Raw genomic sequence first — 14,069 nt, 5'->3', positions numbered from 1 at the left:
CGCAAAGCAAAACAACAACTGTCAAACTCAAAGTCACGGGCTAATGTGGCGCACATAGAAGAAAACGTCAGAACGGTCGTTTGTTTACAGAAGAATTATTCTTCAGAAAAAATAGTTGCTCAAGGTGCTGATGCGGCTAGAAAATTCCAAATTTACGAACAAGTACTGCTTTTGGATACATTTGTGTATCGTTTTGCATGTGAATAGCTCCGATCGATAGCAATGATTAAGCGCAGTACGAAGTTGACCTAAATCTGCAGTAGGTATTGAAGAAAAGTGTGCTATGACCTTCTAAGGCTTCCTTGAATGATAGCGATAACCGTCCAAGGATGTTACTGAGGTATGTAATGTTGGTTCCTTCGTCGAAGATTGATCCTTACAATTTATTCGCACCTTGAAGGCAATTCATATCGGCAAGCAATGCCATCGAGGAAATTTACATCGTCAAGCGGGAAAACGAAAGTGATAATGAAGAGAGTCCATCCGCGGACAAACTGCTCCCGGAAACGGAAGCAGTTCCGGCTTCCATGATGGCAGCTGCTGATATGGAATCGGTTCAACCTATCGAGATTAAAAGTGAACCTGAGGATGAGGACCCCGATTTGCTAAAGATTTTGAAAGAGGAAGTACTGGAAGAAACTCCATTAACGGAAAGGAATCCACCTCTAGTCGAACAGGATCTTTTAGTCAAAACTGAAGACGAAGATGATATACCACTTGCAGAGCGCTTGAAAAAACTGAAACAAACGAAAGCAGCTTCAAGAGGAAGGAAGCGAAAGAAAGCGAAGGCAGTGTTCAAGAGCAGTTCAGATTCAGATGACTCAAACGATTTTCCGGATGATGACGATGGCGAACGAGTCCGAGAGGAACCAAACTGCAATATTTGTTCAATGACATTCACGACTCGACGCGAGCTTAAAAATCACCTGCGGAAAAAGCATCTGGATATGCTTCCATTCCGTTGCGATAGATGTGCCTCGGGTGAACTGAAAAGCATTTGCTCGCTTAACCGACACTTTGAAATGCACGATCCGAGCAAACCTCACAAGTGCAACTACTGCGAGGGACGTTTCGCTACGAGAATCCACCGAACGGCTCACCAGAGACGGTTCCACAAGGCGGATCTGGAAAACGATACCATTCGGAATGCAAACCGACGCTTCGTATGTCGGTACTGCAATAAACGATTCGCTGCCAAGTTCAATTTGGAACGGCACGAACGGAACCACGAGATGAAGATCACCGATGATGAGGAGTTCCTAAATCGTCGCAATAAATGCTACCTTTGTGATTTGAAACCATGCGATTCCAAAGACGCACTGAACGATCATCTGAGCATTCACGTTGACAAATTGCCTTACTCGTGCCACAAGTGCGATGAACTAATGATAATCACTTCAGTTCGTTTGCTGAATAAACATCTGGCCTCGCACGAGGAACCGGAGAAGCCGATCAAATGTGTGTATTGTAGTGAGAGATTCATTTCCGTGGTGGCCTGCCAAGCTCACGAAAGGACACACGCCCAAGAGAAGGAAGCAGACGAAAAAGCGGTGGCGAAAATCGAAGCCACACGGATCTCAACCAAGATCATCATCGTCGATGGAATGAAACGCTACGAATGCGGATATTGTGGAAATTCCTATTCACTGCTAAGTACTCTTAGAAGACATGAAAATATCCACACCGGAAAGGTTCAGTACATTTGCAAAATTTGCGGCAAGATTTTCAACAAATCTTCCTGTTTGCTCCAACACGAGAGGACCCATTCCCAGGATGCTCCCTACAAGTGCGAGATATGCAATCGAGGATTCAAGGAAACAATTCGTCTGATCGAACACCGCCGCATTCACAGCGGAGAGAGACCATTCACCTGTACGAATTGCTTCAGAAGCTTCCGGATTAAACCACTCCTCAAGGAACATATTCTACAGTGCACCGCACCGGATATCAGCATTGAATGCAAGTGTCGCTTCTGCATTAGCGTTTTCAGCTGCTATCGGGACCTGTCCGATCATATTGTCAACAACCACCCGTTGACGATCGAGGAGACGCAGTGCGAATTTTGCGATCTACGCTTCAAGGATAGCATCCAACTGGCGGAACACGAGCATTACCATCGGAATCCGAATTCGATAAAATGCAACGTTTGTGGACGAATTTTCAAGCAGCTGTCCAACTTACGTCGGCATCAGCGACTGCACACCAACGATGCGATCCCTTTCCAGTGCGATCTGTGTGGGAAGCATTTTTCGCAAGCCGGTGCTTTGAAGGTTCACAAACGGATCCATTCGGGTATGCTGCATATTGATTTTTATTTTTTTAGTTGATTCTTGTTGCTTTAATTGGATTATTTAAAATCTTCAGGTGAGAAACCTTACAAGTGCGATTTGTGCGACAAGACGTTCTACCACAGTTCGACTATGAATCGCCACAAACGTTCGCACTACAAGTCCCAGAGCAAGCTGTACCTGTTTGGTGAGAATTCCACTTCCCAGACGGGTGATGCCACCGTCCCACCGGAGAGAAAACCCGATGTAACGATCATAACCATTTCCACCATCGAAGAGTGCATGCAACCGGAATCCATAGTCCCCGATTCGATGTTGAACTACGACCATCCGTCAATTCCCACCTCGGTCGAAAGTCACACTCTGCTCGATGTGACGCAGCAAGTGCCTACCAATGTTCACCCTCAGCAGCAGCAGCAGCAAATTCAGCTATCTAATTTTGAGATTTCCGGGACGAGTACTCCTACGACGACCACACTGGATGATGGTACATCGCTGTACGTGTTGAACACGAAACTGTTGATACCGCAAACGATCATGCAACACCAAGATCACTCGGCTGACTGTTTGAATTTGGAACCTTCGATTGGGCCTAATATGTAGCAGCTGTAATAGCCTATAGGGAGAAAGATTTCATTGTAGGAATAGCATCGTAGCTATCTTACACATTTGGATTTGTTTTAGAATGATGCTCAGCTTCATTGTAATTTATGCAACGAATGTGGGAACACGTTTTAGATTTATGGCAGCACATTGGAATGTGTAGAATTGGAATAGATGTGCAACATTTTATGTCAAATCGAATGAATAAATAAATGTATAGCGTCAATTAATGTGTTTCTATAACCAGTTCCACGACTTCACATACTTGGATTATTTTACCGGAGTCAGTATTTTTTTTACTGGGTTTTTGACTTGTCGGTAAAAATTCAAATGACCGTTATCCGTAAGGAATCAATGAAATCGACAAATTTTATTTTCTATCATTAAATGGAGTTTACAAAACTAAGTTTGTGTAAGTTAGAAATAAATTATCTCATATCTGAAATTTCCACAGATTTTTAAACACTGCCCAATTCAAAAACCTTACTGACTGGAGCTTATACGCTTAGAACTAGTAGCTGGAAAACATGCCTAGATATCCAGAAGTGATGTATACTAAAGCAGCTGTCATTGAATAGCTCTTGTAAGAGAGGCCATGCATAAATTATGTCAATTCTACAACATTTGCTCGAATGTAAAACAAGCCCAAAACTTACTTATCCTGGTCCGACATCCCACAGGATTGCACCTGCATCACAATGTTACGCCAATTCACTTGGTCCGTGGCTGCTTGTCTCCAATTTCTTGACCGTCCCACACTTCCAAGATCCTGCTTCAGTGGGTCTAACCACCTTGCTCGCTGTGCTCCTATTCGTCTTGTACCGGCCGGATTCGAGACAAACACCATTTTTGCGGGAGTGTTGTCCGGCATTCTTAAAACGTGTCCCGCCCATCGTACCCGTCTGTAGTGAACTCGTCTAAACCTCACTTGGAGAGTGAGAGCTCTGAAGAGAATGAGTCCCACAAAGGGAAGTTGAGTATGTAAAGGAACAAGAGAAATATACGAATTCAGAACTTGTTAGACAACCCACCAAACTAGACGTGTTTACTTTAGTGTCGACGAGGTGAAATAGTTTTTTTTTCAAGTATTTTTATAAGTTTAAAAAGTGGAAAAGTATTTAATTTATTGCGTGCATGAGAAGAAATTGAACCTTTGAAGTGAATTTTGCGAACCATCTGGTGAAGATTTGGTGTGGCTTGGAGTAAAACCAGTAAAACTGCATGTAAACTCGGCGTAAGTTATTTCTTTTGTGTGGGAGAACAAAAGATTTTGATGTGCCAAGAGCATTCTTTTTCTATTTCCCTTTTTAATCGCTAAATGTTGTTCTGAGACCAAGCTGTTTAGTTTTTGTGTTGCATTTTTAATCCAGAACAAAATTAATCGGCATTTTGTGAATTTCTTTGAACAAAAGAAAAATCGCCATTTTGTATTACTAAATGATTAAATTTCGCCACTTAAAGGGGAAATTCCCGCCATTTTGTACGGTTACAAAGCATCTTTTGTGATTAGAGGTTCTACAATTTTTCCTCTCATTTTATCATACAGCACCTTGTTTTTTGGAGAAAGACAAAACGCCCAACACTACACAAGCTATTATCGCGATTCTCACAAATTCGTACCGATCTCACCACCACTGTTGCATTGAACCGGTTGGCCCGATTCAGTTCAGCTGTCATACGTCAGTGAGAAGAACGTGTGAAGAGAGTCTCATCAAGTGCAAGTGGAAACAGCATCATTGTTGCATCTGCATGCGTACACCAGTGGAATTTGGTGACGTGACCTCTACGACCGGCTTAGGAATCGAAGGTTTTCGAAAGGAGGAATTGCGAGATTGAGAAATTTCGCCAGTGAATGTTTTGCAGAGCCCGCTGGTCTTGCTGTTGTTGCTTGCTGGAACCGCTGTTGCTGCTGGAAGTGCTGTTGCTGCTTGAATTGCTGCTGCTGCTGGTTGGAATTGCTGGATCGTCGTTCGATTGCAGTGATCGATCCGCTGCTGTTGGATGTTGCTTGCTGGCTGATTGGATTCACGGTGTTGTTTGCTGGATTGGATTTAGATCGTTTGGTGGAGCCTATTTTTGCCGAGTGGAGGAACCGTTAGTGTTTTGTGTTTGGTTTAGAAACCAAACCGTATCAGGATGTCGACTGCTGCTACTGAGCCATACCTACCGGGTTCTATCCCGTTTGTTGAATACCTTGAACAGCTGCATTGGGTTTTTAAAGCGAATGAATATTCAGATGAAAAGTACAAGACAAAATTTTTAGCTGTTTGCGGTCGGGAAGTTTATTCTGACTTAAAGAAACTTTTTCCTGGTCAAGACTTTGAGCAGTTGAATTACAAACAAATAATTGATGAACTGAAGAAGCATTACGATAAGACCGACTCCGACGTTATACACAGTTACCGTTTTTGGACAAGGAAGCAGGGTAGGAATGAAACTTCTGAAGAATTTGTTTTGAACGTCAAAGTTTTAGCTGAGTTATGCAATTTTGGAACATTTAAAGAGCGAGCGATCAGAGATGTTTTGGTGATCGGGGTTTATGATCAAAATCTTCAAAAGCGTTTGTTTGATGAAGAAGATTTGACGGCTGCAAAAGCAGAGCGGATTATTTTGAGCCAAGAATTGGCAGCTAACAGAACTCGAATGGTGAAGAATGATAATGAAAACAGATCTGGTGTTATTGCAAGATTAGGTCGCAGACCTGACCGGTTTGATTCTAGGCGTAGACCTGATCGGTCTGCTTCTAGGCAAAGAGATAGGAGTGTTAGTCGAAGCAATGATAGAAATCGCTCATTTTCATCCAGGAGTAGATACGATGATAGAAGAAGAACGCATTCTGGGAAGCCGACATTTTTATGTTCTTTTTGTAAGAAAAAAGGACACACTAGGAAATATTGCTACCGATTAACAGGGAAGAGCCCGCGTAAAGATTTCCGGAGTGTTAAGTTTGTAGATTCGCCTATACTTCCTATTTCAGAAACTTCAGGTCTTTTTAAACGTCTTAAAAAGGATTTGAATTCGGATAGTGAGGAGGATACAAGCATGAATTGCATGATGATCTCCTCAATAAATAGAATAAATGAGCCGTGCTATGTTGAAGCTACTATACAAAGAAAGAGATTGACTATGGAGGTCGATTGTGGATCGGCAGAAAGTGTAATATCCGAGGAACTGTTCTTGAGAAACTTTAAAAACGTAGCAATTGAACAGTGCAATAAAAAGCTAGTTGTGATAGACGGTAAAAAGCTTAAAGTTCTTGGGAAAGCGGAAGTCCAGGTGCAGCTAGGAAACAGAACGAAACAACTTAATTTGATTATCCTACGTTGTGAGAACGATTTTGTGCCGCTTATGGGGCGAACATGGCTTGACATTTTTTACTCTGGATGGAGAAACACTTTTAGTAGCCCAGTTACTCAGCTAGAACAAATCAACGCACTCAAGGATGAAAAATTAGTTGACGGGATAAAAAGTCTCCCTCGGCGGCAGGATCATTTCTGCTCATAGGCGCCAGATCAAGGCACCAATACATTTTCGCCGGAAAACGAAGAGAAGTGACGTTTTCCAAGGAGAGAATTTAGTTGAACCAGCACCAGCACAACAAAACGATTGTAACATTAGAACTAGCAAAAGAAAACGAAACCAGGATGAAGAATACTTCGGGGAAGATGCGGAATCAGAACCAGAATTTTATGGTTTCGCTGCTGATTCGTTTATCTACAGGGAGGAAGAACCCCTATCGAATGAATCGACTGAACTACCACAATTTTCGCAACCTGTGGAATCGATTAGAAAATCTAAGAGAAAACATAAGAAGCGAAGAAAATAAGATTTTCACTATTATTAATAGTATCGAACATTGTTTTAAATCAATTCAAATTTAGTAAATTTTTGAATAAGCAATTCAAATATTTGACAGAACCTTCTGTTTTCGATTTATGAGTTTTTTTTTAAGTGGATTAAAAGCTATTGAATTTACAAGTATTTATTCAATTAAAGTATTTTGTATTCCAAACTTAAGGAAGGAGGAGTTGTAGTGAACTCGTCTAAACCTCACTTGGAGAGTGAGAGCTCTGAAGAGAATGAGTCCCACAAAGGGAAGTTGAGTATGTAAAGGAACAAGAGAAATATACGAATTCAGAACTTGTTAGACAACCCACCAAACTAGACGTGTTTACTTTACCGTCCAGCTTTCGCAACTTTCTGGATACAGCGTTCGCCATAGAGTTGTGCCAGCTCGTGGTTCATCCTTTGCCTCCATACACCGTTGCCACATACCCCGCCAAAGATGGTCCTAAGCACTCGTCGTTCGAAAACACCCAGTGCTTGCAGGTCCTCCTCGAGCATCGTCCACGTCTCGTGCCCATAGAGAACTACCGGTCTTATCAGCGTCTTGTACATGGTACATTTAGTACGGAGGTGAAGTTTACCCGACCTCAGGGTCTTGCGGAGTCCGTAGTAAGCACGACTTCCGGTAATAATACGCCGACGAATTTCTCCGCTGCAGTTGTTATCCGACAGTATAAATGATCCGAGGTACACAAATTTCATCCACCACCTCGAACTCATCCCCGTCGATTGCTACGCTTCTGCCTATGCGAGCCCTATCCCGCTCGGTTCCTCCAGCTAACAGATACTTTGTCTTCGACGAATTCACCTTTAATCCAACCTTCTCTGCTTCACGTTTCAGCCTGGTGTACTGCTCCGTCACGCCCTGAAACGTTCTTCCGGCAATGTCCACGTCGTCAGCGAAGCAGATGAACTAGCTGGACTTATTGAAGATCGTGCCCCGCATGTTAAAGCCCGCACGTTTCATAACACTTTCTAGCGCAATTTTGAACAGGAGGCAGGAAAGACCATCGCCTTGTCGATATCTTCACACAGCACTGTACACCTTCCATCGTAGCCCTGATCAGTCTGGTCAGCTTCCCGGGAAAACCGTTCTTGTCCATAATCTTCCATAGCTCTTCACGGTCAATAGTATCATAAGCTGCCTTGAAACCTTCGAATAGGTGGTGCGTAGGGACTTGATATTCACGACACTTTTGGAGGATCTGCCGCAACGTAAAGATTTGGTCCGTTAACGTCACCTATCGTGGGAGCTGGTATGTCCCCCTCATGTGCTGTACCGACGAAGCCATTCCTCCTGCCGCCTTGGTCCTCCGCCTCTGCGCCGTTCAGATGTTCATCGTAGTGCTGCTTCCAGCTTTCAATCACCTCACGTTCGTTCGTTAAGATACCCTCGAAGATACCCCCTTCCTTATCCCGACACATTTCGGCTCGCGGCACAAAGTCTTGGCGGGATGTGTTGAGTTTCTTCATTTCTTCGCACTCCAGCTCTTCCAGGCGGCGCTTCTTATCCCGGAAAAGATAGGTTTGCTGTCTTCGCTTCTGTTTATATCGCTCCACATTATGACGGGTTCCTTGCTGCAGCATCGCCGGCCGCGCTGCGTTCTTCGTCTAACCAATCGTTCCGTCGATTCCGCTCCACGAACCCAACGGCGCCTTCAGCAGCGCTGTTAATGGCTGCTTTCACGTTGCTCCAGCAGTCCTCAAGAGGGGCTTCGGTGAGCTCTCCCTCATCCGGCAAAACTGCGTCGAGGCATTGCACGTACTCAGTTGCGACTTCGGACAGCTTCAGTCGCTCCAGATTGTACCGTGGCAGGCGTCGGTACCGAATGTTGTTGGCAACGGAAAGTTTTTGGCGCACCTTGATCAACAATCAATACGAAACTAACGATTTTAAATTGGCTCACTACTTGACTAGCCTATTGGTCCCAAGCAAACGATTAACGTATCCCATTCTAGTCGGAATTCTAGTACTACGCAATGTTTGTTTTGATTAGCTATGAAAGTTTGACAGATGAAATGAGGGGTTATTCGTTTTTCCTATGTTTCGATGGGTGAATCGATTAGCTTGGGACCGAAGAGAGTACCAGAGCTGAGCCAAAAATTTAAGCACGTTATTTCGGGACCTTCTAGTCTTAGAGTTACCTCTATGCCTTGACCGTTAGAAGCACAAACGAAGTGACAGACGACTAACTGGCGAAGAAATCAATTAGAATAATATGGTTCGCTGTAATAGAATTTCAGTCCACCTTCCGCCCCTCCCCGCCAGGTTCGCTAGTATTTTTATTTTGGATTAATTCCAGTTGGTTTTGTGTGCAATGATCTGGCAACTCGCGTTCTCGCTCGCATTGACGGGGTGCTGTTTTCTCACTCATCGAAGGAAATTTTGATTAGAGTGAGAAAGAAGGAACAGTCAGCTCGGGAGCCGTGTGCGTTACTATAGGTGCGACAGAAAGAATGTAGTCGACTCTTTCGTTTTCACGGTGTTCTTACGCATGATCCAACGTTACGTCACACTATATTATGATAATGATAATGAAAGAGCTGGCTTGTTTCCTTCTGCCTCATCAATCACATTGATCATAGCAATTGCGATTCTCCGTCGGTTCGTTTCGCTGTGCGCATGTTTTCTGCGTTCCTTCAGATGTCGTGCACCATTGTACCTTACAATGTTACATCCATTCATGTAATGTTGTTCGCAAAATCGGTGTATATCGCAAAGCGTAAAATTACACAGCCTGCGGAATGCCATACACACTTAGATTATTTTACAGGAGTCAGTATTTTTAACTTGAATTGCTGTAAAAGTAAGTAAAATTCAATTGACCTTTAGCTATAAGGAATCAAGGGCCCATGCATTAATTATGTGACCCCCCCCCCACACCTATCGTGACGCTTTTCTTATACCTAATGAATTGCTTGTCACAAAATCTTAGACCCCCTCAGCCCCCCCTAGAGCGTGACATAATATAGGCACCAACCCCAATGAAATCGACAAATTTTATTTTCTATTATTAAATGAGATTAGCAGTGCCAGTGGTGATTGATTTTGTAAGCGTGATTATTGCAATAAAATATAAAATATATAAATTATATAATCGAAGAAATAAGCATAAACACATAGTGAGCGTTAAATTGTCATGGGATACGCTCGGTAATGATTAGTAATGAGAATTTCTACTATTTTTTGTTAAGATAATTTGACAAAATCACTGATATAATGATTTACTACCGTCGCAATATTTTTTCTCTCGCTAGAAGTCATTTGAAGTTGATGTAGAAGTCCTCTGTTGCCAAGTGAAAAGAAAGGGAATCCTTCGAAAACCGTGATGCGAGTTCAACTGTTTTTCTCTTGGCGTGACTCATTATACACCGACTCTAGAAGGAGCAAAAGAGATAAGGAAAATGACTAGAAGAATACGTGAGTGATGAAATCGCTCGTTCTAAGCACAAAGCGGCATCGAATTCCATCCACATCCACCGCCTCGCGACACACTCCAATCAGGTACCTCAGAGCTTCCAGCAATGCCTGCAAATGCAGTTCGTCCTCCTTCCTTTCACCATCCTCCAACTCCCAGAAGACCGAAGAGGAGGCGAACCAACCTCAGGCTGAAAGCCTCCTAATAAAGATAAATCAATCAATCCCCGAATTCATCTGTACCTACTCCCCTCGCTGCTAAAAATGTTCAGCGAGTTAATGGAGCTACCTATGCTGCTATTGCAGCGGGTAGAAATCAAAATACTAACCAACGTTCTAACGGAAATTTTGACAATTTTGACTTAGGAAGCATTACTGCCCCCAAAATGGAATTTTTACAGAATTCATTAATTGACATGATTTCTGATATGCTTAAATCTAACTCCATGTTTGATGCTATTCAAACTGGAGTAAAATTTGCAAATAATATTGTCATGACTTTAAAATTCAGTAATGGATTTTAAAGCATTAAATATTGTAAATTGGAATGCTCGATCTCTTAAAGATAATGAAGACGAGCTATTTAACTTTTTGAGAGTTCATAACGTGCATATTGCCGTTATAACTGAAACGTTCCTTAAACCTGCCCATAAGGTTAAGAAGGACGCAAATTACTTGATTTATAGAAATGATCGTCTTGATGGACCCTGTGGTGGCGTTGCCATCATTATTCATAGACGAATCAAACACAAAATACTTTCTTCATTTGAAACCAAAGTTTTTGAAACTTTGGGAGTTTCTGTTGAAACAAAATGTGGACAACTTACGTTTATAGCTGCCTATTTGCCATTCCAATGCGTAGGCCAGCAAAAGAATTTTCTCAAGGGTGACCTCCAGAAACTTACCCGTCATAGGTCTAAATTCTTCATTATTGGTGATTTTAATGCAAAACACCGCTCATGGAATAATGCTCAAAGCAATTCCAATGGTAATATTCTGTTTGATGATTGTTCTGCAGGTTATTACACTATTCAATATCCAAACAGCCCAACATGCTTTTCTTCTGCAAGAAATCCCTCCACTATTGATTTGGTCTTAACTGATTCATGTCAACTTTGTAGCCAATTGGTTACCCATGCTGACTTCGGTTCTGATCACCTTCCAGTAACTTTTGAAATATCCCAAGAAATAATTTGTAATCCCAACAGCTCTACTTTCAATTACCATAGAGCTGATTGGGAGCAGTATCGAACATTTATGGAATATAACTTTGATCCAAACATTCCTTTGCAAACCAAAGATGAAATTAATTATGCTCTTGAATCTCTGACTACTTCTATAGTTGAAGCAAGAGCTGCCTCAGTACCAAAATGCGAGGTTAAATTCAATTCAATTATAATAGACGATGATCTTCAGCTCTTGATCCGTCTTAAAAATGTCCGTAGGAGACAATATCAAAGAACACGCGATCCTGCCATGAAAGTTATCTGGCGGGATTTGCAAAAACAAATTAAAAAGCGATTCTCTGCCCTGAGGAACAAAACTTTTGAAAATAATATTTCTAAATTAGACCCGAGTTCCAAACCCTTTTGGAAACTCACAAAAATTTTGAAAAAACCTCAAAAGCCTATTCCAGCGCTTAAAGAAGGTGGTAAAATTTTGATCACAAATTTGGAAAAAGCTCAGAAACTTGCTAAGCAATTCGAGAGTTCCCATAATTTCAGTTTGGGTCTTACTAGTCCTATTGAGAATCAGGTTGCTCGGGATTTTCTGAATATTTTCTCTCGGGAAAATATTTTTGATGATTCCTGGGGGACTGATTTGGACGAAGTAAGGTCTATAACTAAAAATTTTCAAAATATGAAAGCTCCAGGTGATGATGGAATTTTCTATATCCTCATCAAAAAACTCCCAGAGAGTACCTTGTCTTTCTTGGTAAAATTATTTAACAGATGTTTCCATTTGGCATACTTTCCTGATAAATGGAAAAATGCAAAAGTTGTTCCAATTTTGAAGCCGGATAAAAATCCAGCTGAAGCTTCTAGCTACCGCCCAATAAGTTTGCTTTCTTCAATAAGTAAACTTTTTGAAAAGATAATTTTGAATAGAATGATGCTTCACATCAATACGAACTCAATTTTTGCAGATGAGCAGTTTGGATTTCGCCATGGGCATTCAACTACTCATCAACTCTTAAGAGTCAACAATTTAATTCGTTCAAACAAATCTGAAGGCCACTCAACTGGAGTTGCTCTTCTAGACATAGAAAAAGCATTCGACAGTGTTTGGCATGAAGGTTTGATTGCTAAATTGAAAAAGTTTAATTTTCCACTTTATATTATGAAATTAGTTCAAAATTATTTAACTGACAGAACTCTTCAAGTAAATTATCAAAATTCCAAATCTAATCGACTACCTGTTAGGGCAGGAGTTCCTCAGGGTAGCATTCTTGGGCCTATATTGTATAACATTTTCACTTCGGACCTCCCTGATTTGCCTCAGGGTTGCCACAAATCTTTGTTCGCTGATGACACAGGCATTTCCGCTAAAGGAAGAAGTCTTCGTGTTATTTGCAGCAGACTGCAGAAAAGTTTAGATATTTTCTCTTCTTATTTACAAAAATGGAAGATTTCTCCCAACGCTTCCAAAACTCAACTTATAATATTTCCACATAAGCCTACAGCTTCATTTTTGAAACCTAGTAGTAGTCACATAGTCACTATGAACGGAGTTCCAATTTCCTGGTCAAACCAAGTGAAATATCTTGGATTAATACTTGACCAAAAATTAACTTTTAAAGATCACATTGAGGGCATTCAAGCCAAATGTAACAAATATATAAAATGTTTGTATCCTCTTATAAACAGGAAATCCAAACTTTGCCTGACGAATAAACTAATATTTAAACAAGTTTTTAGACCGGCCATGCTTTACGCTGTGCCAATATGGTCTAGTTGCTGCACTACCAGGAAAAAAGCACTTCAAAGGATTCAGAACAAAATTCTGAAAATGATTTTGAAGTTGCCTCGCTGGTACAGTACAACCGAAGTACATAGAATTTCGAATGTTGAGACTTTAGCACAAATGTCCAACAAAATAATTAATAATTTCAGGCAAAAATCGCTGCAATCCTCAATTGCAACGATTAATTCCCTTTATACTTAGATAAGATTTAGTTTTAGTTTTTAGTTTTAAGATATCAATTGTTATACTGACATGCAGGTTAAAAAACCTGTTTAAAATACTGAATTGCCAAGACATGAACAATGTAAAAACACTTAGATATATATCATAACAATTAAGGCTGGTACGTTACTGCAGTAACTGGAGCACCTAGGTTAAAATGAAATGTAATTTATTTTGAATTTGGAACAAATAAAGAGTTAAAAAAAAAGAAAAAAAAAAAAAAATCAATCCCCGAAGACCGTCAACAGATCTTTGAACGCATAAACCCGAGATGGGAAATGAACTCGCCTAGGCATAAACCATTCCTTTTCCTACGGAGGAGCGAATGCATACTGAGTATGGCCGGGTTCTGTCGATGTCTTCTCGGTCGCGGCTGAAGCACGGCCTGAAGAAATCTGTAGAAACAATTACAACAAGCGCGAGACAGCTCAACATCGTTTACTTGTTAGCAAATATTAACCCGATGTGTTCACCCCTAATCATTTTGGATTTGATCTTTCATTATACAAAAGAAAAGCAGATAACAACTAAAACGTCACAATGACATGCTGTTTGACAACAGGCTCTCGCTTTCAATTTTCGTTAGAGAAAAAGAGATAACAGGCGTAATCCCCTACTTTAAGCTAGTACATATGAGTAGATAGTGTTGCCGTGAGGTACACTCGAAAATTTCAAATGTAAGTGCGTCAAATCAAATTTCGAGCCGCTCCGTCTGTCACTTCGTTTGT

At 41.2% G+C, this 14,069-nt stretch overlaps 1 protein-coding gene across 1 annotated transcript; it reads left to right on the top strand.

The window, feature by feature from the left end:
- Positions 1-120: 120 nt before the first annotated feature.
- On the top strand, positions 121-3,108 carry LOC135706447 (zinc finger protein 135-like). The gene is made up of 3 exons (XM_065228054.1): positions 121-340; positions 401-2,292; positions 2,365-3,108. The coding sequence occupies exons 1-3, from the start codon at positions 330-332 to the stop codon at positions 2,889-2,891; spliced, it is 2,430 nt and encodes an 809-aa protein (XP_065084126.1). The 5' UTR covers positions 121-329; the 3' UTR covers positions 2,892-3,108.
- Positions 3,109-14,069: the final 10,961 nt, after the last annotated feature.

Source organism: Ochlerotatus camptorhynchus, unplaced genomic scaffold (genome assembly GCF_037179485.1).
Source record: "Ochlerotatus camptorhynchus isolate MF236.1 unplaced genomic scaffold, CSIRO-AGI_Acam_v1.1 ptg000278l, whole genome shotgun sequence".
Lineage (NCBI taxonomy): Eukaryota > Metazoa > Arthropoda > Insecta > Diptera > Culicidae > Ochlerotatus > Ochlerotatus camptorhynchus.
This window is presented reverse-complemented; position numbering and strand designations above follow the sequence as displayed.